Here is a 15093-nt window from a genome sequence, read left to right as displayed (position 1 = left end):
CTTTTCTCTCACCTATGGCACCTAACCCAGGGCCAAGCAAATCATAGATGATCAATGAATACTTTTTGGCTGTTTAGTCCTCACCTGTTTAAGGATGAGGTACAAATGTCTTTTAGTTACACATCCTCAGTTTGTCCTATTGAGGCCGTGCTTGAATCAGCTTATTTTACGTATTACTTCCTTCATAGTCAGATATATTTTGAACTTCCTTGTCATTTTTTTTTTTTTTTTTTTTTTTTTGCCGTATGCGGGTCTCTCACTGTTGCGGCCTCTCCCGTTGCGGAGCACAGGCTCCGGACGTGCAGGCTCAGTAGTTGTGGCTCACGGGCCTAGCCCCTCCACAGCATGTGGGATCTTCCCGGACCGGGGCATGAACCCGTGTCCCCTGCATCGGCAGGCGGACTCTCAACCACTGCGCCACCAGGGGAGCCCGTCACTTTTTATGTAGTGTTTTATGCTAGTTATAGCATGCCTTATAGTACGGTTATTTTAGTGTTCTTAACGTCTTTCTGGCTTGAAGGCAAGACTGTCTCCTTTTTGTGCTCCCCACAGTGCCTAGCTCTGCTTTACACCTTGTGAGCACTTGATTTACCTGTTGAATTCCTGTCAAGTAATAACACTTGTCAGTTCATTTATTTGGCATTTGGTATTCCTCTTAGGCTCATGTGTGTCTCATGCTTTTTGTTCATGTAATAGTATATCAATAAACTTGATTTTACTTGGAATATTATCTGTCCAATGAAATGTGGTAATTTCTTCTCTGCAAGTAACTTTTTTGAAAATAGAGTAGAAAAAATATTTTAAAGATGATTGGAACAGTCAGTTGTTGGCCGGTATTTTCTAAAAACAGCTAACATTTATTGAGTATTTACCAAATCCCAAATACCGTGCTAGAGTTTATGTTCTGCTGCAGTAAAGAATGAGCTGTACATGGCTACAAAGTATTTGTGCCTATTGAGTTAGGAATCCTTTTTTAATTTGGAGAGTTGCATGAGACTCTTGGCATGTGGAAGGTAAATATTTATTAAATATGCTCTGTCTGATATTTTTTTTTCTCAGACGGTCTGTCAGTTCAAACTGTGGCAGGAATGCTCTACAACCCCTTCTCAGGTTACTGGCATTGGAGTAAAAACACCAGCCTTAATTATGCAGCTCATGCCGTGAAATCCAGCATACAGGAACACCCAGCTCCTGCCGAGTTTGCTTTAAAGGAGGAAACAGAAGAGGTCCGAATTGAAACCTCCACCAACTCAGGTGTGCATGAAGAGCTGAAGAAATGAATTGTTTCTAAGGACTGTAGTAAAATGGCTTGAAAGTCTGATGTTTACAAATACACAAAATATACCATTTGTCTTTTTTTTTTTTTTTTTTTTTTTGGTACGCGGGCCTCTCACCGCTGTGGCCTCTCCCGTTGCGGAGCACAGGCTCCGGACGCGCAGGCTCAGCGGCCATGGCTAACGGGCCCAGCCGCCCCGTGGCATGTGGGATCCTCCCAGACCGGGGCACAAACCTGTGTCCCCTGCCTTGGCAGGTGGACTCTCTACCACTGCGCCACCAGGGAAGCCCACCATCTGTCTTTTGAGACGGGATCATAAAGAAAAGAAAGTCAATAGAAAGGGCTAAAACCTTAGAAAAAAGCTTTTGTTGTTTCATCTAATAGCTACCTTCAAGGGATTAGTCTATGGATTAAAAAAAGTTTTGATGAGGTATTATGTGATCTAGGAGTTTAAGTTTCTCAGCCTTTGTTATATAAATAGGGTATACATATTTCACTTCATCTTACAGATTATATGATATTTTTCCCGCATGTATGCACATACATATATACTGTAATGTTTTAATTTAAGTAAATGTGTATCATCTAGGTTCTTCTTTATTTGGTTTTAGTTAAAGGCAGTTATGCTTCTGACTGGTTTTATTTTATACCACTTATATTTAGGAAGATAAAATGTCTTTTTTCCTTTAAATTTTGGTTTTTGGAAAGCAAATTGATTGTTAAATATATACTGGGTTTGGTCAAACATTAGAATCAAGAAATTCAGATTATGTTGGACATTTTTCTCTGTACAGTTCTATAAATGTTTTGTGGTGCCTTTTTTAAGTAGAAAAGATTTTTGAACTCAATTTAAGAGTTTAGTTACGGAAATTTTCTTTTTCGGCTAACATTTTGTAATTAGAGGGACTGACTTGAAATATACTTTCACGCCTCTTGAAGTATGTGATTTTTTTGACTTTTTCTGAAAGTCCAGAATGTATAAGGACTTTGATAGAGGGTGTTGACCAAATATGAGAAATATAGGTTGAACACCTGTGACTCATATAGAAAGGCAGCTTTTACTTTCTAGCCTTTCTCACCATTTTTTTTTTTTTTGGCTGCACCCCACTGGACCGCCGGGAATTCCCTAGCCTTTCTCACTTTTAAGCTCATAAGCTTTCAGTATTTCTTTGTCAATGCCTGTTGGATTGGGCTCACCACGCAAACAATTCCCAACCATCTTAGCTTATCATTTGCATTCCAGGGAGGAAACTGAAATTTAAAGGGTTAAAAGAAATTTTAACTTCAGTTGCTAATGTCTAATTAGGACACTAAAAATCAGGAGTTCCCACTGGGTTTCATTTAAAAGTTTGATTCTTAGTCTGAATTCTAGTAGTTTTGTTACTAAAGCAAAGCTTCTTCATTCTATCTGTTGGGAAAAAAGAAAAGTGTTGGTATTAATCTAAATGGAAAACCAGAAACTGTAAAACTCTTAGAAGAAAACATAGGTGGAATACTCTGACATAAATTGTAGCAATGTATTTTTGTTTTTTTTTTTTTTGGTCTCCTCAAGCAAAGGAAACAAAAGCAAAAATAAATGAATGGAACCCAATTAAACTTAAAAACTTTTGCACAGCAAAGAAAACCAACAACAAAACAAAAAGACAACGTACTGAATGGGAAAAAGTATTTGCAAATGATATGATTGATAAGGGGTTAATATCCAAAATATATAAACAGCTCATACAACTCAACATCAAAAAAACAACCAGATTAAAAGATAGACAAGGCTTCCCTGGTGGCACAGTGGTTGAAAGTCCGCCTGCCGATGCAGGGGAAACGGGTTCGTGCCCCGGTCTGGGAAGATTCCACATGCCGCAGAGCGGCTGGGCCCGTGAGCCATGGCAGCTGAGCCTGTGCATCCAGAGCCTGTGCTCTGCAACGGGAGAGGCCACAACAGTGAGAGGCCCGTGTACTGCAAAAAAAAAAAAAAGATAGATGACCTGAATAGACATTTTTCCAAAGAAGATATACAGATGGCCAACAGGCACATGAAAAGATGCTCAACATCGCTAATCACCAGGGAAATGCAAATCAAAACCACAATGAGGTATCAACTCTCATCTGTCAGAATTGCTATCATCAAAAAGTCTACAAATAACAAGTGTTGGCAAGAATGTGGACAAAAGAGAACCCTTGTACACTGTTGGTGGGCATGTGAATTGGTGCAGCCCCTACAGAAAACAGTATGGAGATTCCTCAAAAAACTAAAAATAGAACTACCATATGACCCAGCAAGTCCACTCCTGAGTATTTATCCAAACAAAACAAAAACAAAAATACTAATTCAAAAAGATATGTGCACCCCAACGTTCATAGCAGCACTATTTACAATTGCCAAGATATGGAGGCAACCTAACTGTCCATCAACAGATGAATGGATAAAGAAGATGTTATTTATATATATGTATTGGGTTGGGCAAAAAGTTCGTTCAGGTTTTTCCACCCGAACAGTTTTTTTTTGCCACCCTAATACACACACACACACATACACACACACACACACAATGGAATACTACTCAGCCACAAAAAAGAATGAAATTTTGCCATTTGCAACAACATGGATATTGTTGGAGGGTCTTAGATGCTAAGTGAAATAAGACAGAAAGATAAGGTGAAGGGGCAAGATACAAGAGATACAAACTACTATGAATAAAATAAACTACAAGGATATATTGTACAGGGACTTTCCTGGTGGCACAGTGGTTAAGAATCCGCCTGCCAATGCAGGGGAGGTGGGTTCGATTCCTGGTCCAGAAAGATCCCACAGGCCGTGGAACAGTTAAGCCCGTGCACCACACCTACTGAGCCTGCGCTCTAGAGCCCGTGCACCGCAACTACAAAAGCTGGTAAACCTGGAGCCCGTGCTCTGCAACAAGAGAAGCCATTGAAATGAGAAGCGCGCGCACCGAAACGAAGAGTAGCCCTTCCTCACCACAACTAGAGAAAGCCCGTGCACAGCAGCGAAAACCCAATGCAGCCAAAAATAAATTAAAAAGTTAAAAAAAAAACGATTAATCTAAGGACTGTGTAATGAAATTGATTAAAAAGCAGCCCCCAAAGGGCATTTATTTTAGAAAGAACACTCTTTCAATTATTAAAAATATACATTGTTAAGTGATGGAAATTCAGTATGATTCAGTAATAGCCCCATTAGGTAGGGACTACCGTCCACTCCATTTCACAGAGATGTTAAATGTATTCAGCCTCTCACAAGTAGTAAGATGCAGACCCAGGCAGTCTGATTGCTGAGCTTGTGCACGTCACCACTTTGATACTTGTACCTAGTATCTGTACCATCATATGGTCATCGTGGTAGAATAACCACACACAACTGGATTATTATCACGTATGTGAATTGTCTGTATGCAAGGTAGCACCTTCAAAAGCATTTAAATCAAACAGCATCACAAAATCTAGAGTCTGGGCTATTTGCCTCAGTTCTCTTAGAGCTTCATTGCCTTTCTATGACTGTAACAATTACATGCTACTGATGGCAACTTAATAAAATGCTTTAAAGACCCCAAATAAAATTATAGCCTTACTTTCTATTATAGTTACAGGTTTTACTATTGTATTAATTATAAATTGAAGAGAAGTATTGAATTCAAGTACTACACAACAAAAATATCTCAGTCAAGCAAAAAAGTAAAAAATTTTGACATCATTTGAAATGTCTTTTTGACGTGTGCTAGGGACACTCAACGAGGGCTTCTGTGCTACCGTTGACCTGGAATACACAATATTGAGAGGCATCAAGTAAAGATTTAGAGAGACTGCTCGGTAACGAGGCATAGGAGTAAGTCATGCTTACTGGAAATATTTTTTAAACCTGGATTGGCAAGGTCCCTGCAATTCTGTAAAACATATTTGTATAATTACAGGCTTACAGACATTGATCCAAAAATCTACGAATCCTAAGAAAATGTCAGTGGAGAAATAAAGACGGAAACGAAACCAAATGAAAGTGTTAGAACAGTCAACACATAATTGCTTTTATTAACTTACAATGCGACTCTATTAGAAGGGAGATTCTTACTTGACTATTACTAATGAGACGCAAATGACATGCAAGTCTTCTCTGTATCCAAAAAAAAAAAAAAAAAAAGCCAAAAATCCTGACACTGATGGTTTGCATGAAAATCAAGCAAAAGAATTTATTGTGAGATCAATAAACCTCTTGTATCCCAGCAAGAAAAGGATGCAGCACATATAAACGAGCCACTGTCTAGGAACTAAAAGCCACCAGTTGGAGCGAAAGGAAGAAAATATGTTCTCAAGATGATGTGAACAGAACTGAGAATGGGGGTGGAGAGTTACAAAGTAAATATGGACACGAGATGTTTCCACTCTGATAGATTTGATTTTGTTTCCCGTTGATAGATGGGACCCAACAGACATAAAGTCACTGACATCATGTAAGATCTGCACATGTCTTTCTGACTCTAAAACAGGCTCTGTATCTGGGGTCCTGATATAGGCTTCTGAGGTTCTAGGAGGCCCCTGAAATAGGGAACAAAGTTTTGCGTGTGTGTGTATTTTTCTGCCGAGAATGTCCCATAGCTTTCATCAGAGTCTCAAAAGTTTCATGACCCCCAAAAAAGGTTAAAGGAGACTATAGTTAAAGTACTGCAGTAGGGAAATATAGTCTTTACTTGACAGAATATGTCAGGAAAAGAAAAATACGGTCACTCTGTCTTCTGCTTATATTTTGTAAAAGTGAACATGAAGGGTGTCACTAGCTGTGAAAGGTGAAAACTGGATCATGATTTAAATTGCCTCTTTTTGGTCATTCTTTTGATATTAAATTGAAGAGACATTCTGGGATTCCGTTTTTAGACTTAGTTTTGTCAGGATGGGATGGTAGAAGTCTAGATTAATTAACAATCAGATTTATGCAACGTTTAAAGAATTTCAACTCATTAAAAAAAAGGATTGATTTTATTATTTATGTATTTATTTTTTGGTCGCGCCCTTGGCAGTGAAAGCACAGAGTCCTAACCACTGGACCGCCAGGGAATTCCCAAAAGATTTATTTTAAATAGAGATAAATAGTTGGATTAGCCACCTAGGTAGCAGGCTAGGTGGGTGGATGGATGAGAAATACGCAACCCAATGTTATCAAAGAGCCTAAGGGAACTGCCTTGTGCGGTGGGATGTCCCAGCAGCTCTCCTCATCTTCATCTGCCCCCATCCTCACACACACCACCAGGTAGCACCCAGACTCACCGCATAGTAACGAGGGCTCTGCGCTCTCAGGCCTCTGGTTGTTTACCTGAGCACCCACAGACCTGGCAGTTTTGCTCTCGTTTTTCCCTGAGAACCAATCAATGGATGCTGAACCTTAACTCTTCCAGAGGCAAATCTCTCCGTGCTCTTGAGATGACATCTTCCTCTGAGATCAATCAGTTCAGGCCCAGGTGACTGGCACTCTACAGACCTGCTGGGGCCAAATGTTTTTGACACTTTTGTAGCCTTATAAGGATCCCTGCAATCCCTAGTCGTTGCCCAAGATTCAGACACCCACACTGATTCTTTTCTATAATCTCTCCCTAAGACTGTTTCTTGAATTTGTCTTCCCTGACTCAACCTCCCACTTCTCCCTTCTACACTTTTCTGCTGTGACCTCTATAAGCACCAGTTCATGATTTATCAACTACCCTACTTCTCAAGTCTGCCTTGAAGTTTCCTTTACTTTCTACCTTAACTGAAACCTGGCTTTCCTCTGAGGATTTGATTTCACCTGCAGCCATTCTGAGAGGAAGTTTCATATTGTCTATGAACCTCAGAGTTGCGAGATGGGATTTGAGTTCTTTTCACTCACTGCCATTACTCTTTTTTCTTTTTTTCTGCTTTTTAAAAATTCTTTTACAGAGGTGGGCTCATACTACATATGAGGTTTTATAAATGTACTGTTTCAAATTTATTTATTTATTTTAGGCCCCGCCATGTGGCATGTGGCACCTGGTTCCCTGACCATTGATTAAACCCACACACCCTGCATTGGGAGTGCAGAGTCTTAACCGCTGGACCATCAGGAAAGTCCCATTACTCTTTTTTTTAATATTTATTCATTTATTTGGCTGTGCCAGGTCTTAGTTGCGGCATGTGGGATCTTTAGTTGCAGCATGCGAACTCTTAGTTGTGCATGTGGGGTGTAGTTCCTTGACCAGGGATCAAACATGGGCCCCCTGCTTTGGGAGCGAGGAGTCTTAGCCACTGGACCACTGCCATTACTGCCATTACTCTTGAATAAAAGCTCTCATGTCTCCAAGCCTCAAGTCTGGCTCTCCTAACCTTTACTCCCTGTTTATTGCCAAACTCCACTTCTGGCCACAACCCTCAATCACAGTGTCTTTGTTCTTACCTAAGTCCTCCCAGCTTCCTGAGTAACTCCAACGTCTATGTGGATGGTTTGTGCATTACCTCATCAGCAACAGAACCTTGTCTCTAGAGACTTCTACCATACCTTTATGGTCAACACCTGAGGTTACCTAAGAACATCTGAAGCCATAGATTGGAACATCCCACTCAGAGGAGAAGGCCTCTTTGAAACTATGATAGAAAACCAAGAAGCCATAGAAGAAAAAATTGAAAAATAGCAAGCTGGGGAAAATGTTTGCAAACTAATTTACAGAAAAAGAATTCTCTTTCTCAATTAGGACCTCATATAAATCAATGAAAAATACTAATAACCCAGTGAAGAAAATGAACAGTTCATAGAAAAGTCAATACAAATGCATCTTTCAAAAAAAATGTACTCAACCTCACACATAATAAGAAACACAAATTTAAAACTACGAGACTGCTTTCTCATTGACAATTAGGAAGGATCAAAATATTTAAGAATATGTGTGGTTAGGCTATGTATGAGAAAAGAGACACTTTAAAAACACTGTCAAAACTAAGAGTGTGTATTGCTCTTTATGGAGAACAATATGGCAACATCTATCACAATTACAATGCATGGCTCTTTTGACCCAGAAATTCCATATATATATGTATCTGTGGTATTCTATGAAGAAAGAAAGAAAGAAAGAAAGGAAGGAAGGAAGAAAGAAAAACGAAGAAAGAAAAAGAGAATGAGAAAGAAAGAAAGAAAGAGAAAGAGAAAGAAAGAAAAAGAAGCTTGGAAGTTCTATGTTTACGATAAAAAAGAAAGTAAGGTGCAGGACAGGCAGTTAAATGATACAATTTGTGTAAAAATAAATAGGAAATGCTTTTATAATGCATAGAATATCTCTGGGAATAAACACAGAAGCTGATGGTTGTATTTGTCTCCGGGGAGGGGTCTGGGGAACAGTTAGGAGGAGACTGTATCCTTTAGCGTCCCAGCAGGAAACTGAAGGCACATGCAAACTGGATATTTTGAGGACCATTTAATAAAAGGACTATTTACAAAAATGCAGAACCCCAGCTCTAGCAACAGCAGGAAGCCATTGCCAGCCCTCTGGCTGAAGGAGAAATGTGTGGACTTAGTTCCTGAAACCCACAGAGGGAGCCACGTGAAGAGAGACACAGCATGGGGCAACTCTGCAGGAAAAGATACTAAGGATTTGTCATCCCTTCCTTACTCCCCTCCGGTCCTCTGATCTCCATCACAGGCAAGCTCCACGACGGCAGCTTGGGTACCCACAACCGCTGCTGTCCTTCACGAAGGTCAGCATCTGGGGCAAGGAGCAGGGTGCATCCGGAGGCGACATTGGTGTGTGTGTGGGGATATCTGGGTAGAAATTGACTTTTCATTGCATTCTTCTCTGTAGCTTTTGAATTTTGTACTGTGTTTATGTATTAATATCAAAAATAATGCATGTGATCCCTTTTTAAAAAGAATGGAGAAATATTTATTCCCCTCTCTGACGATCAACCTTTGCTTCCTCCTTTCACAGCCAAATTCATTGTGGGTGTTTTCTGCACTTACTATCCCACCTTCATTTTTCAAGCCTGGCTTCTGACCCCCTGACACTTGAAAGTGCTCGCCTGCCAAGGTCAGTAATGTCTACGCTGCTGGGCTAAATTATTTTACTTGACTTGTTAGGAGCATATGATGCAATTGATCCCATCTCACACTTTCTTGAGACGCCCTCTTCCCTTGGCTTCTGCGGCCCTACACCTGTCCGGCTTCCCTCCTGGCCTCTCTTTTCTTCTCAGTTTCCTGGTTGGTCCTATCTTCCTCTGGCCATCCTCTAACTGTGGCATTCTCAGGGCTCTGTCCTTGGCCCCTGTCTCTTCTCACTTAGCATTCACCCTCACATTCTCATGTCTACCCTTTAATGACCCCCACCTGTCTCATTCCCAGGCCCAAAGCTCTTTTCTAAACCCACACATTCTGTTGCCATCGGGCATCTCCATTTAGGCATTCAATAGGCTGTTAGGGGTTGAACTGTGTCCCCCTAAAATCCATATGTTGAAGTCCTAATCGTCCAGTACCTAAAAATGTGACTGTATTTGGAGGTAGTGCCTTCAAAGGGATAATTAAGGTAAAATGAGGTCATTAGGGTGGTTGTAATCCAATATGACTGATGCCCTTAGATAAAGAGGAGATTAGGACACAAACGTACAGAGAAAAGACCATGTAAAGACACAGGGAGAAGATGGCCATTAACAAGCTAAGGAGAGAGGCCTTAGAAGAAATCAACCCTGACAACAGCTTGATCTCAGACATCTAGCCTCCAGAACTGTGAGGAAATAAATTTCTGTTATTTAAGCCATCCAGTCTGTGGTACTTTGTTAGAGCAGCCCTAGCACACTAATGCACTGCCCAAGCTAAAAATCTTCCAAACCCTTTCATGACCCACCTTCTTAATTGCCCCTCACTTATCTGAGCCTGGTTATTATTTGAATATCTTTTCTTAGCATCAAGTCAATCTTCAGGAAATGTTTTCTGAGTGTTGCATACTGATTAATAAAATGCCCAAGTCCAGTGGATCAGAAAGTAGATAGGCAAAGTCACCTTATGGTGACAACAAGCTTCCAGCTATAATGTTGGATATCTGGGTAGGGGAGTATTAGATCTCTTCTCCACAAATCAAGCCAAGAAAGCAGAAGCTTTACAGTAAAATTCAGGGTAACATTTTCAAGTAAACTTTATTTTTTGAATAATACAGAGATATTTTAATAAAATAACATTAAATTTCATTATATAAAACCAGCAATAATGCTAACATCACATCCACCTTTTTAAAAAATATTTATTTGGTTGCTCTGGGTCTTAGTTATGGGAGGCAGGCTTCTTATTTGCGGCAGGCAGGCTCCTTAGTTGTGGCTCCAGGGCTCCTTAGTTGTGGCATGTATGTGGGATCTAGTTCCCTGACCAGGGATCGAACCTGGGCCCTCTGCATGGGGAGCATGGAGTCTTATCCACTGCGCCACCAGTGAACCCCACATCCACTTATTACTACAAGAGCAGGATCTTAAATCTCTTAAGCTATATTTTGAAGCATGAAGTATAACATTCTTGTGAAAATGTTGTCCAGGATAAAAGAAACTTATAAAATATTTTATTCACTTGTTTATGCTCTTTGTGTTGGTTCCTGAAAAAAGGTGCCATGATGTCACTACTCCCCCAGGATACTCCGTCTTCTCCCTCTTCTCCATCTAAGGCCCTACCCCACCTCTCCTGCCCCATGGCTTCCGCCCTCAGCTCCTAGAACTTGAGCATCAGATCAGCTTCTCATAAGGCATATGCATTATTCTCTGTTCTAATTGCTTTTCTTGAGTCTTGATTCATTTTCTTTCCATTTCTGATTCTACTGCTGCCCCAACCCTTTTATCTGTGTGTCTAGTGTCCAGACTCAGCAAGAATGGTGACTTAATTGGGTTGGTTAGGAACCATCCAACATGGGGTTCTGTCTCTTTGGGGCAGAGTTTTTGTTTTCTTTTTTCTTGTGTGCTTCATTTTTTTCTTTTTTTTTCTTTTTAAAACATCTTTATTGGAGTATAATTGCTTTAAAATGGTGTGTTAGTTTCTGCTTTATAACAAAGTGAATCAGCTATATGTATACATATATCCCCATATCTCCTCCCTCCTGCATCTCCCTCCCACCCTCCCTATCCCACCCCTCTGGGTGGACACAAAGCACCGAGCTGAACTCCCTGTGCTATGCAGCTGCTTCCCATTAACGAGCTGTTTTACACTGGGTAGTGTATATATGTACATGCCACTCTGGGGCAGAGTTTTTTTTGTTTTGTTTTGTTTTGTTTTGTGGTACGCAGGCCTCTCACTGTTGTGGCCTCTCCCGTGTGGAGCACAGGCTCCGGATGCACAGGCTCAGTGACCATGGCTCACACGCCCAGCCGCTCCACGGCATGTGGGATCTTCCCGGACCAGGGCACGAACCCGTGTCTCCTGCATCGGCGGGCGGACTCTGAACCACTGCACCACCAGGGAAGCCCTGGGGCAGAGTTTTTGATGCCCCTCATAAGCTAGTGTTCTAGACCACTGATAATCAAAGTGTGGTGTGGCTTCACCTGGAAGCTTGTTAGAAATGCAGAATCTCAGACCTCACCCCAGAACTCCTGAGTCAGAATTTGCATGTGAACAAGATCCCCAGTGATTTGTATACACAGTAATGTTCGAGAAACACTGATCTAATTGTCCCTTTTGATCATTGTCGCAGATTCTCAGATGATACGTATACAAAGTTTGGGAAGCACTGATTTATTTGTCCCTTGTCATATCATTATGGCCAGGCTGCAGAGTGACATGACACAGGCATAGCAATATCTGCGTAAAGGAACGGCCTAAATCTACCTTTCTCAAAAGGTGATAGCATAACAGGCAGGCGTTTGAGGCTTTGTAGTCATTGGATTTAGACGTGGTTCAGAAGACTGAGCCACAGACCGATGGCCTAAAGAAGAAATACCATAGACAGCACTCCAGCACTGGTACCTGGGATGAGAGCCATTGTAGGTGGTGGAAAGCCCAAAGGGCTGCTGGTGTGGGACACATGGGGTTTGAATCCTGGCTCTATCATTACCTAGCTCTGGGACTTGAGCTTGTTAACTTACCTCTCTGAGCCTCAGTTTTCTCATTTGTAAAATAGGGATGCCAATAGTTATTTAACACAGATTGTTTTGGCGAGTTACTGAAAAATGTATCATCACTAGACAGACAGGTGTTCAATAAATATTAGCCCCTTCCTTTTTTTTTTTTCTCTTGTAATACCTCAATAGTTAGTAAAACAAGGTTCTTGAAAAAATAAAAATAACAAGATGCCTCTAGCTTGGAGCTAATGTCATGGTTATGACGCCAAGGCTTTCAGAATTGGCTGTGGTGGTGGTAGGGGTGGAGTAAAGACGCTCACTCTGGCTCCCCAGGTCTTCATACAATCTCACTAGGTCCTCATGGCTGGACCTAGACACTCAGGCCAATAATTAGGTACAAACGGATATTCTTTAAATACTGGCTCAACATTTAAATGGAGCATAGGCGGATGCCATGGGGGAAGAACAATGGAGGATCCCTGGTGCCAGTGCTTCTTGCCCCCTCCCTGTACAGAGCCTTTAGTTCGGATCCCAAACCTGTCCACTCTGCTTCCTATGCGGCCTCCTGCTCTCTCTCCCCGGAAGACAGTCTGGTGACCACCTCTGTCTCTCCAGCAGGCCCTTGGGTTCCACTCCTTGCAACCTGCCCGTGGAAGTTTCACTTCCAACCGCATGCTCTGCTTCTTGCTGAGAGGTCTGCAGGGGTGTTTGAGACCCCTCATGTGCTGGTTCTTGGGCGCCAGCCTGGCTGCCCTTATCTGGTGGGGGCTGGCACCGCGCCCCACGTTATTAGCTGTATGACCGCCCTCATTGCCTGTTCTAAGGAGCTGGGGCGGCAGGGGAAGTAGAAGGGCGTGTCCCCCTTCACTCCAATGTCGGCTGTCTCACGCAAACGCGTGGAGGCTTCCTATATCCATCCTTTAACCTTACGAGTAATAACCGCCGCCCCCCCCCACCCCGCCACTTGAATTTTTTTTCCGTTCCTTCAAACGATTTTAAACTATCCATGCTCTTGCTAAAATTTGTGTGTACGTCATACACTTGTATGAAGCACATAGGAACTATTAAAAATGATGTTAAAGGGAAGAAAATTGATCACACAAACACACACATCCACGTTTGACAGATTTTCTGCACCGAAAAGGAAAGGAAAAACAACAGCAACACCCCACATTCCCTGAGTTCCCTGGTAATGATTTCCAAGGGGAAAGACTAGGACTTGGGCTGCGTCTGTCGGAGGGGAAATCGCTCTAGAGGACATTTTTGTTGTTATTTATCAAACCAGACATCCCTCCGTGGGCACGCTGCCGAGACTTAGGTAACTGTGTAATGTGATAAGTGTTTTTATGAGTTATGCAAAGACACAGCGCTTTCCTGACGGCCGGAGCAACGTAATTCGCGACCTTGTCCGGGCCCCGGTTCCCGGCTCGCGCTGGGCGGTGTCTCTGCCCGAGCTCCGCGCGGCCGCAGGTGAGTCCTGCGCGCGCCCAGCTCTCGCGCCTGCGGGAGGGGCTGGAGCGGAGGCGGAGGACTGGCCGGGGGTGGCGGTGGGGGACGGAGATCCGGGCCCGACTGCAGCTTCCTCCGGGGGGAGCCGCATTTCCAGCCACGTCCGCAGCCCTGCCCTCGCGCGCCGAGCCGTTCCCGGCCGTGCCGCCTGGAGGCGCGGAGCCCGCCCGGCTCGCCCAGCCCTGCAGCTCCGGCCGGGGCGGAGGCCGCCGGACCGCGGAGATGCGGGGCGGGGGCAGGGCGCGGGGTAGGTGACTTTATCCCGCCTCTGTTTCCCTGCCCCAGGGAGCAATGACATCACGCGGCCTTCTCCCGGCGCCGACACAAAGAGCGGCGCGGAGAGGCCGCTGCGGGGGGAGCCGGCGGCCGCCGCTGCCGCCCCGGGCCCCGGGGCCCCGCCGGCCAGGCCCGCCGCCCGCGGCCCGCGCCCTCCCTCTTCCTCCGCCGCCGCCTCGGTCGCTGCCGCCCGCGCCGCCCGCACCGCCAGTGCGCCGCTGAGCCAGCGCCCGGCCGCGCCGGCCCCTTCCCATGCGGGCGGCGCGGGCCCTGGGAGGGGCGCCCGCAGCCAGCCGCGCAGCATGCACTGGGGGGTTGGCTTTGCCTCGTCCAGGCCGTGCGTGGTGGATCTGAGCTGGAACCAGAGCGTCTCCTTCTTCGGCTGGTGGGCCGGGTCCGAGGAGCCCTTCTCCTTTTATGGGGACATCATCGCTTTCCCTTTGCAGGATTACGGTGGGATCATGGCAGGGCTGGGCTCCGATCCCTGGTGGAAGAAAACCCTTTACTTGACCGGGGGAGCTTTGCTGGCCGCAGCTGCGTATCTGCTCCACGAACTCCTGGTCATTAGGTGAGCCGGAGAGAGGGCCCCGCGCAGGGGCGCAGAGAGGGACACCTGGCCAGGGCAGGGTTGGCGCGAGAGGGGACCCGTGCCAGCCCCTCGGTCACAACGCCCAAACGCCCGAGTCCTGTCCTTCCCTTTCGCCAGAGGCAGTCCGTGGTCACCTGGCCGTGAGGGGCAGTTTGGAGTTGACAGGAGAATTAAACTGGTACTGGGAGGGAAAAACACTTGCCTCCCTATCATTCGGTGCTAAACGCAAACATTCTCCGGGCTGTTATGGAGCATAATAGTCTGATCTTAACTGCAGTGTGTTTGCAACAATAGAATTAGGTCCTGCAGAAATACTAAGTTACATTTTTATGCAATGCCCTATTTGTTTATAGATGATAATGCTGGGATATTAACCACTAACCTTATCTTTTACTTAAAGGTTAGTTCTCCACTGTCC

General features: G+C 44.1%; 2 protein-coding genes across 8 annotated transcripts in view; both read left to right on the top strand.

The window, feature by feature from the left end:
• COQ3 (coenzyme Q3, methyltransferase) overlaps window positions 1-15093 on the top strand; it is a 100133-nt gene that overhangs the window by 22045 nt on the left and 62995 nt on the right. For 4 of the 6 annotated variants that reach the window (XM_079939393.1, XM_079939395.1, XM_079939391.1 and 1 more), the window contains 2 exons: window positions 1060-1254; window positions 9205-9303. In XM_079939393.1, coding sequence (XP_079795519.1) covers window positions 1060-1254; window positions 9205-9278 — 269 coding nt within the window. In that variant the 3' untranslated portion in view covers window positions 9279-9303. Of the gene's footprint in view, window positions 1-1059; window positions 3020-5199; window positions 6208-9204; window positions 9304-15093 lie in introns of those variants that run through there. The other 2 variants (XM_079939394.1, XM_079939396.1) reach the window with 2 other exon arrangements.
• Window positions 13936-15093, top strand: part of FAXC (failed axon connections homolog, metaxin like GST domain containing) — a 76619-nt gene continuing 75461 nt past the window's right edge. The window contains exons 1-2 of one of the 2 annotated variants that reach the window (XM_079939399.1): window positions 13936-14057; window positions 14533-14654. In XM_079939399.1, the coding sequence (XP_079795525.1) occupies window positions 14548-14654 (107 nt within the window). In that variant the 5' untranslated portion in view covers window positions 13936-14057; window positions 14533-14547. Of the gene's footprint in view, window positions 14655-15093 lie in introns of both variants that reach the window. The other variant, XM_079939397.1, reaches the window with a different exon arrangement.

The sequence above is a fragment of the Stenella coeruleoalba genome (assembly GCF_951394435.1).
Source record: "Stenella coeruleoalba genome assembly, chromosome: 12".
In the NCBI taxonomy this organism is placed as follows: domain Eukaryota; kingdom Metazoa; phylum Chordata; class Mammalia; order Artiodactyla; family Delphinidae; genus Stenella; species Stenella coeruleoalba.
This window is presented reverse-complemented; position numbering and strand designations above follow the sequence as displayed.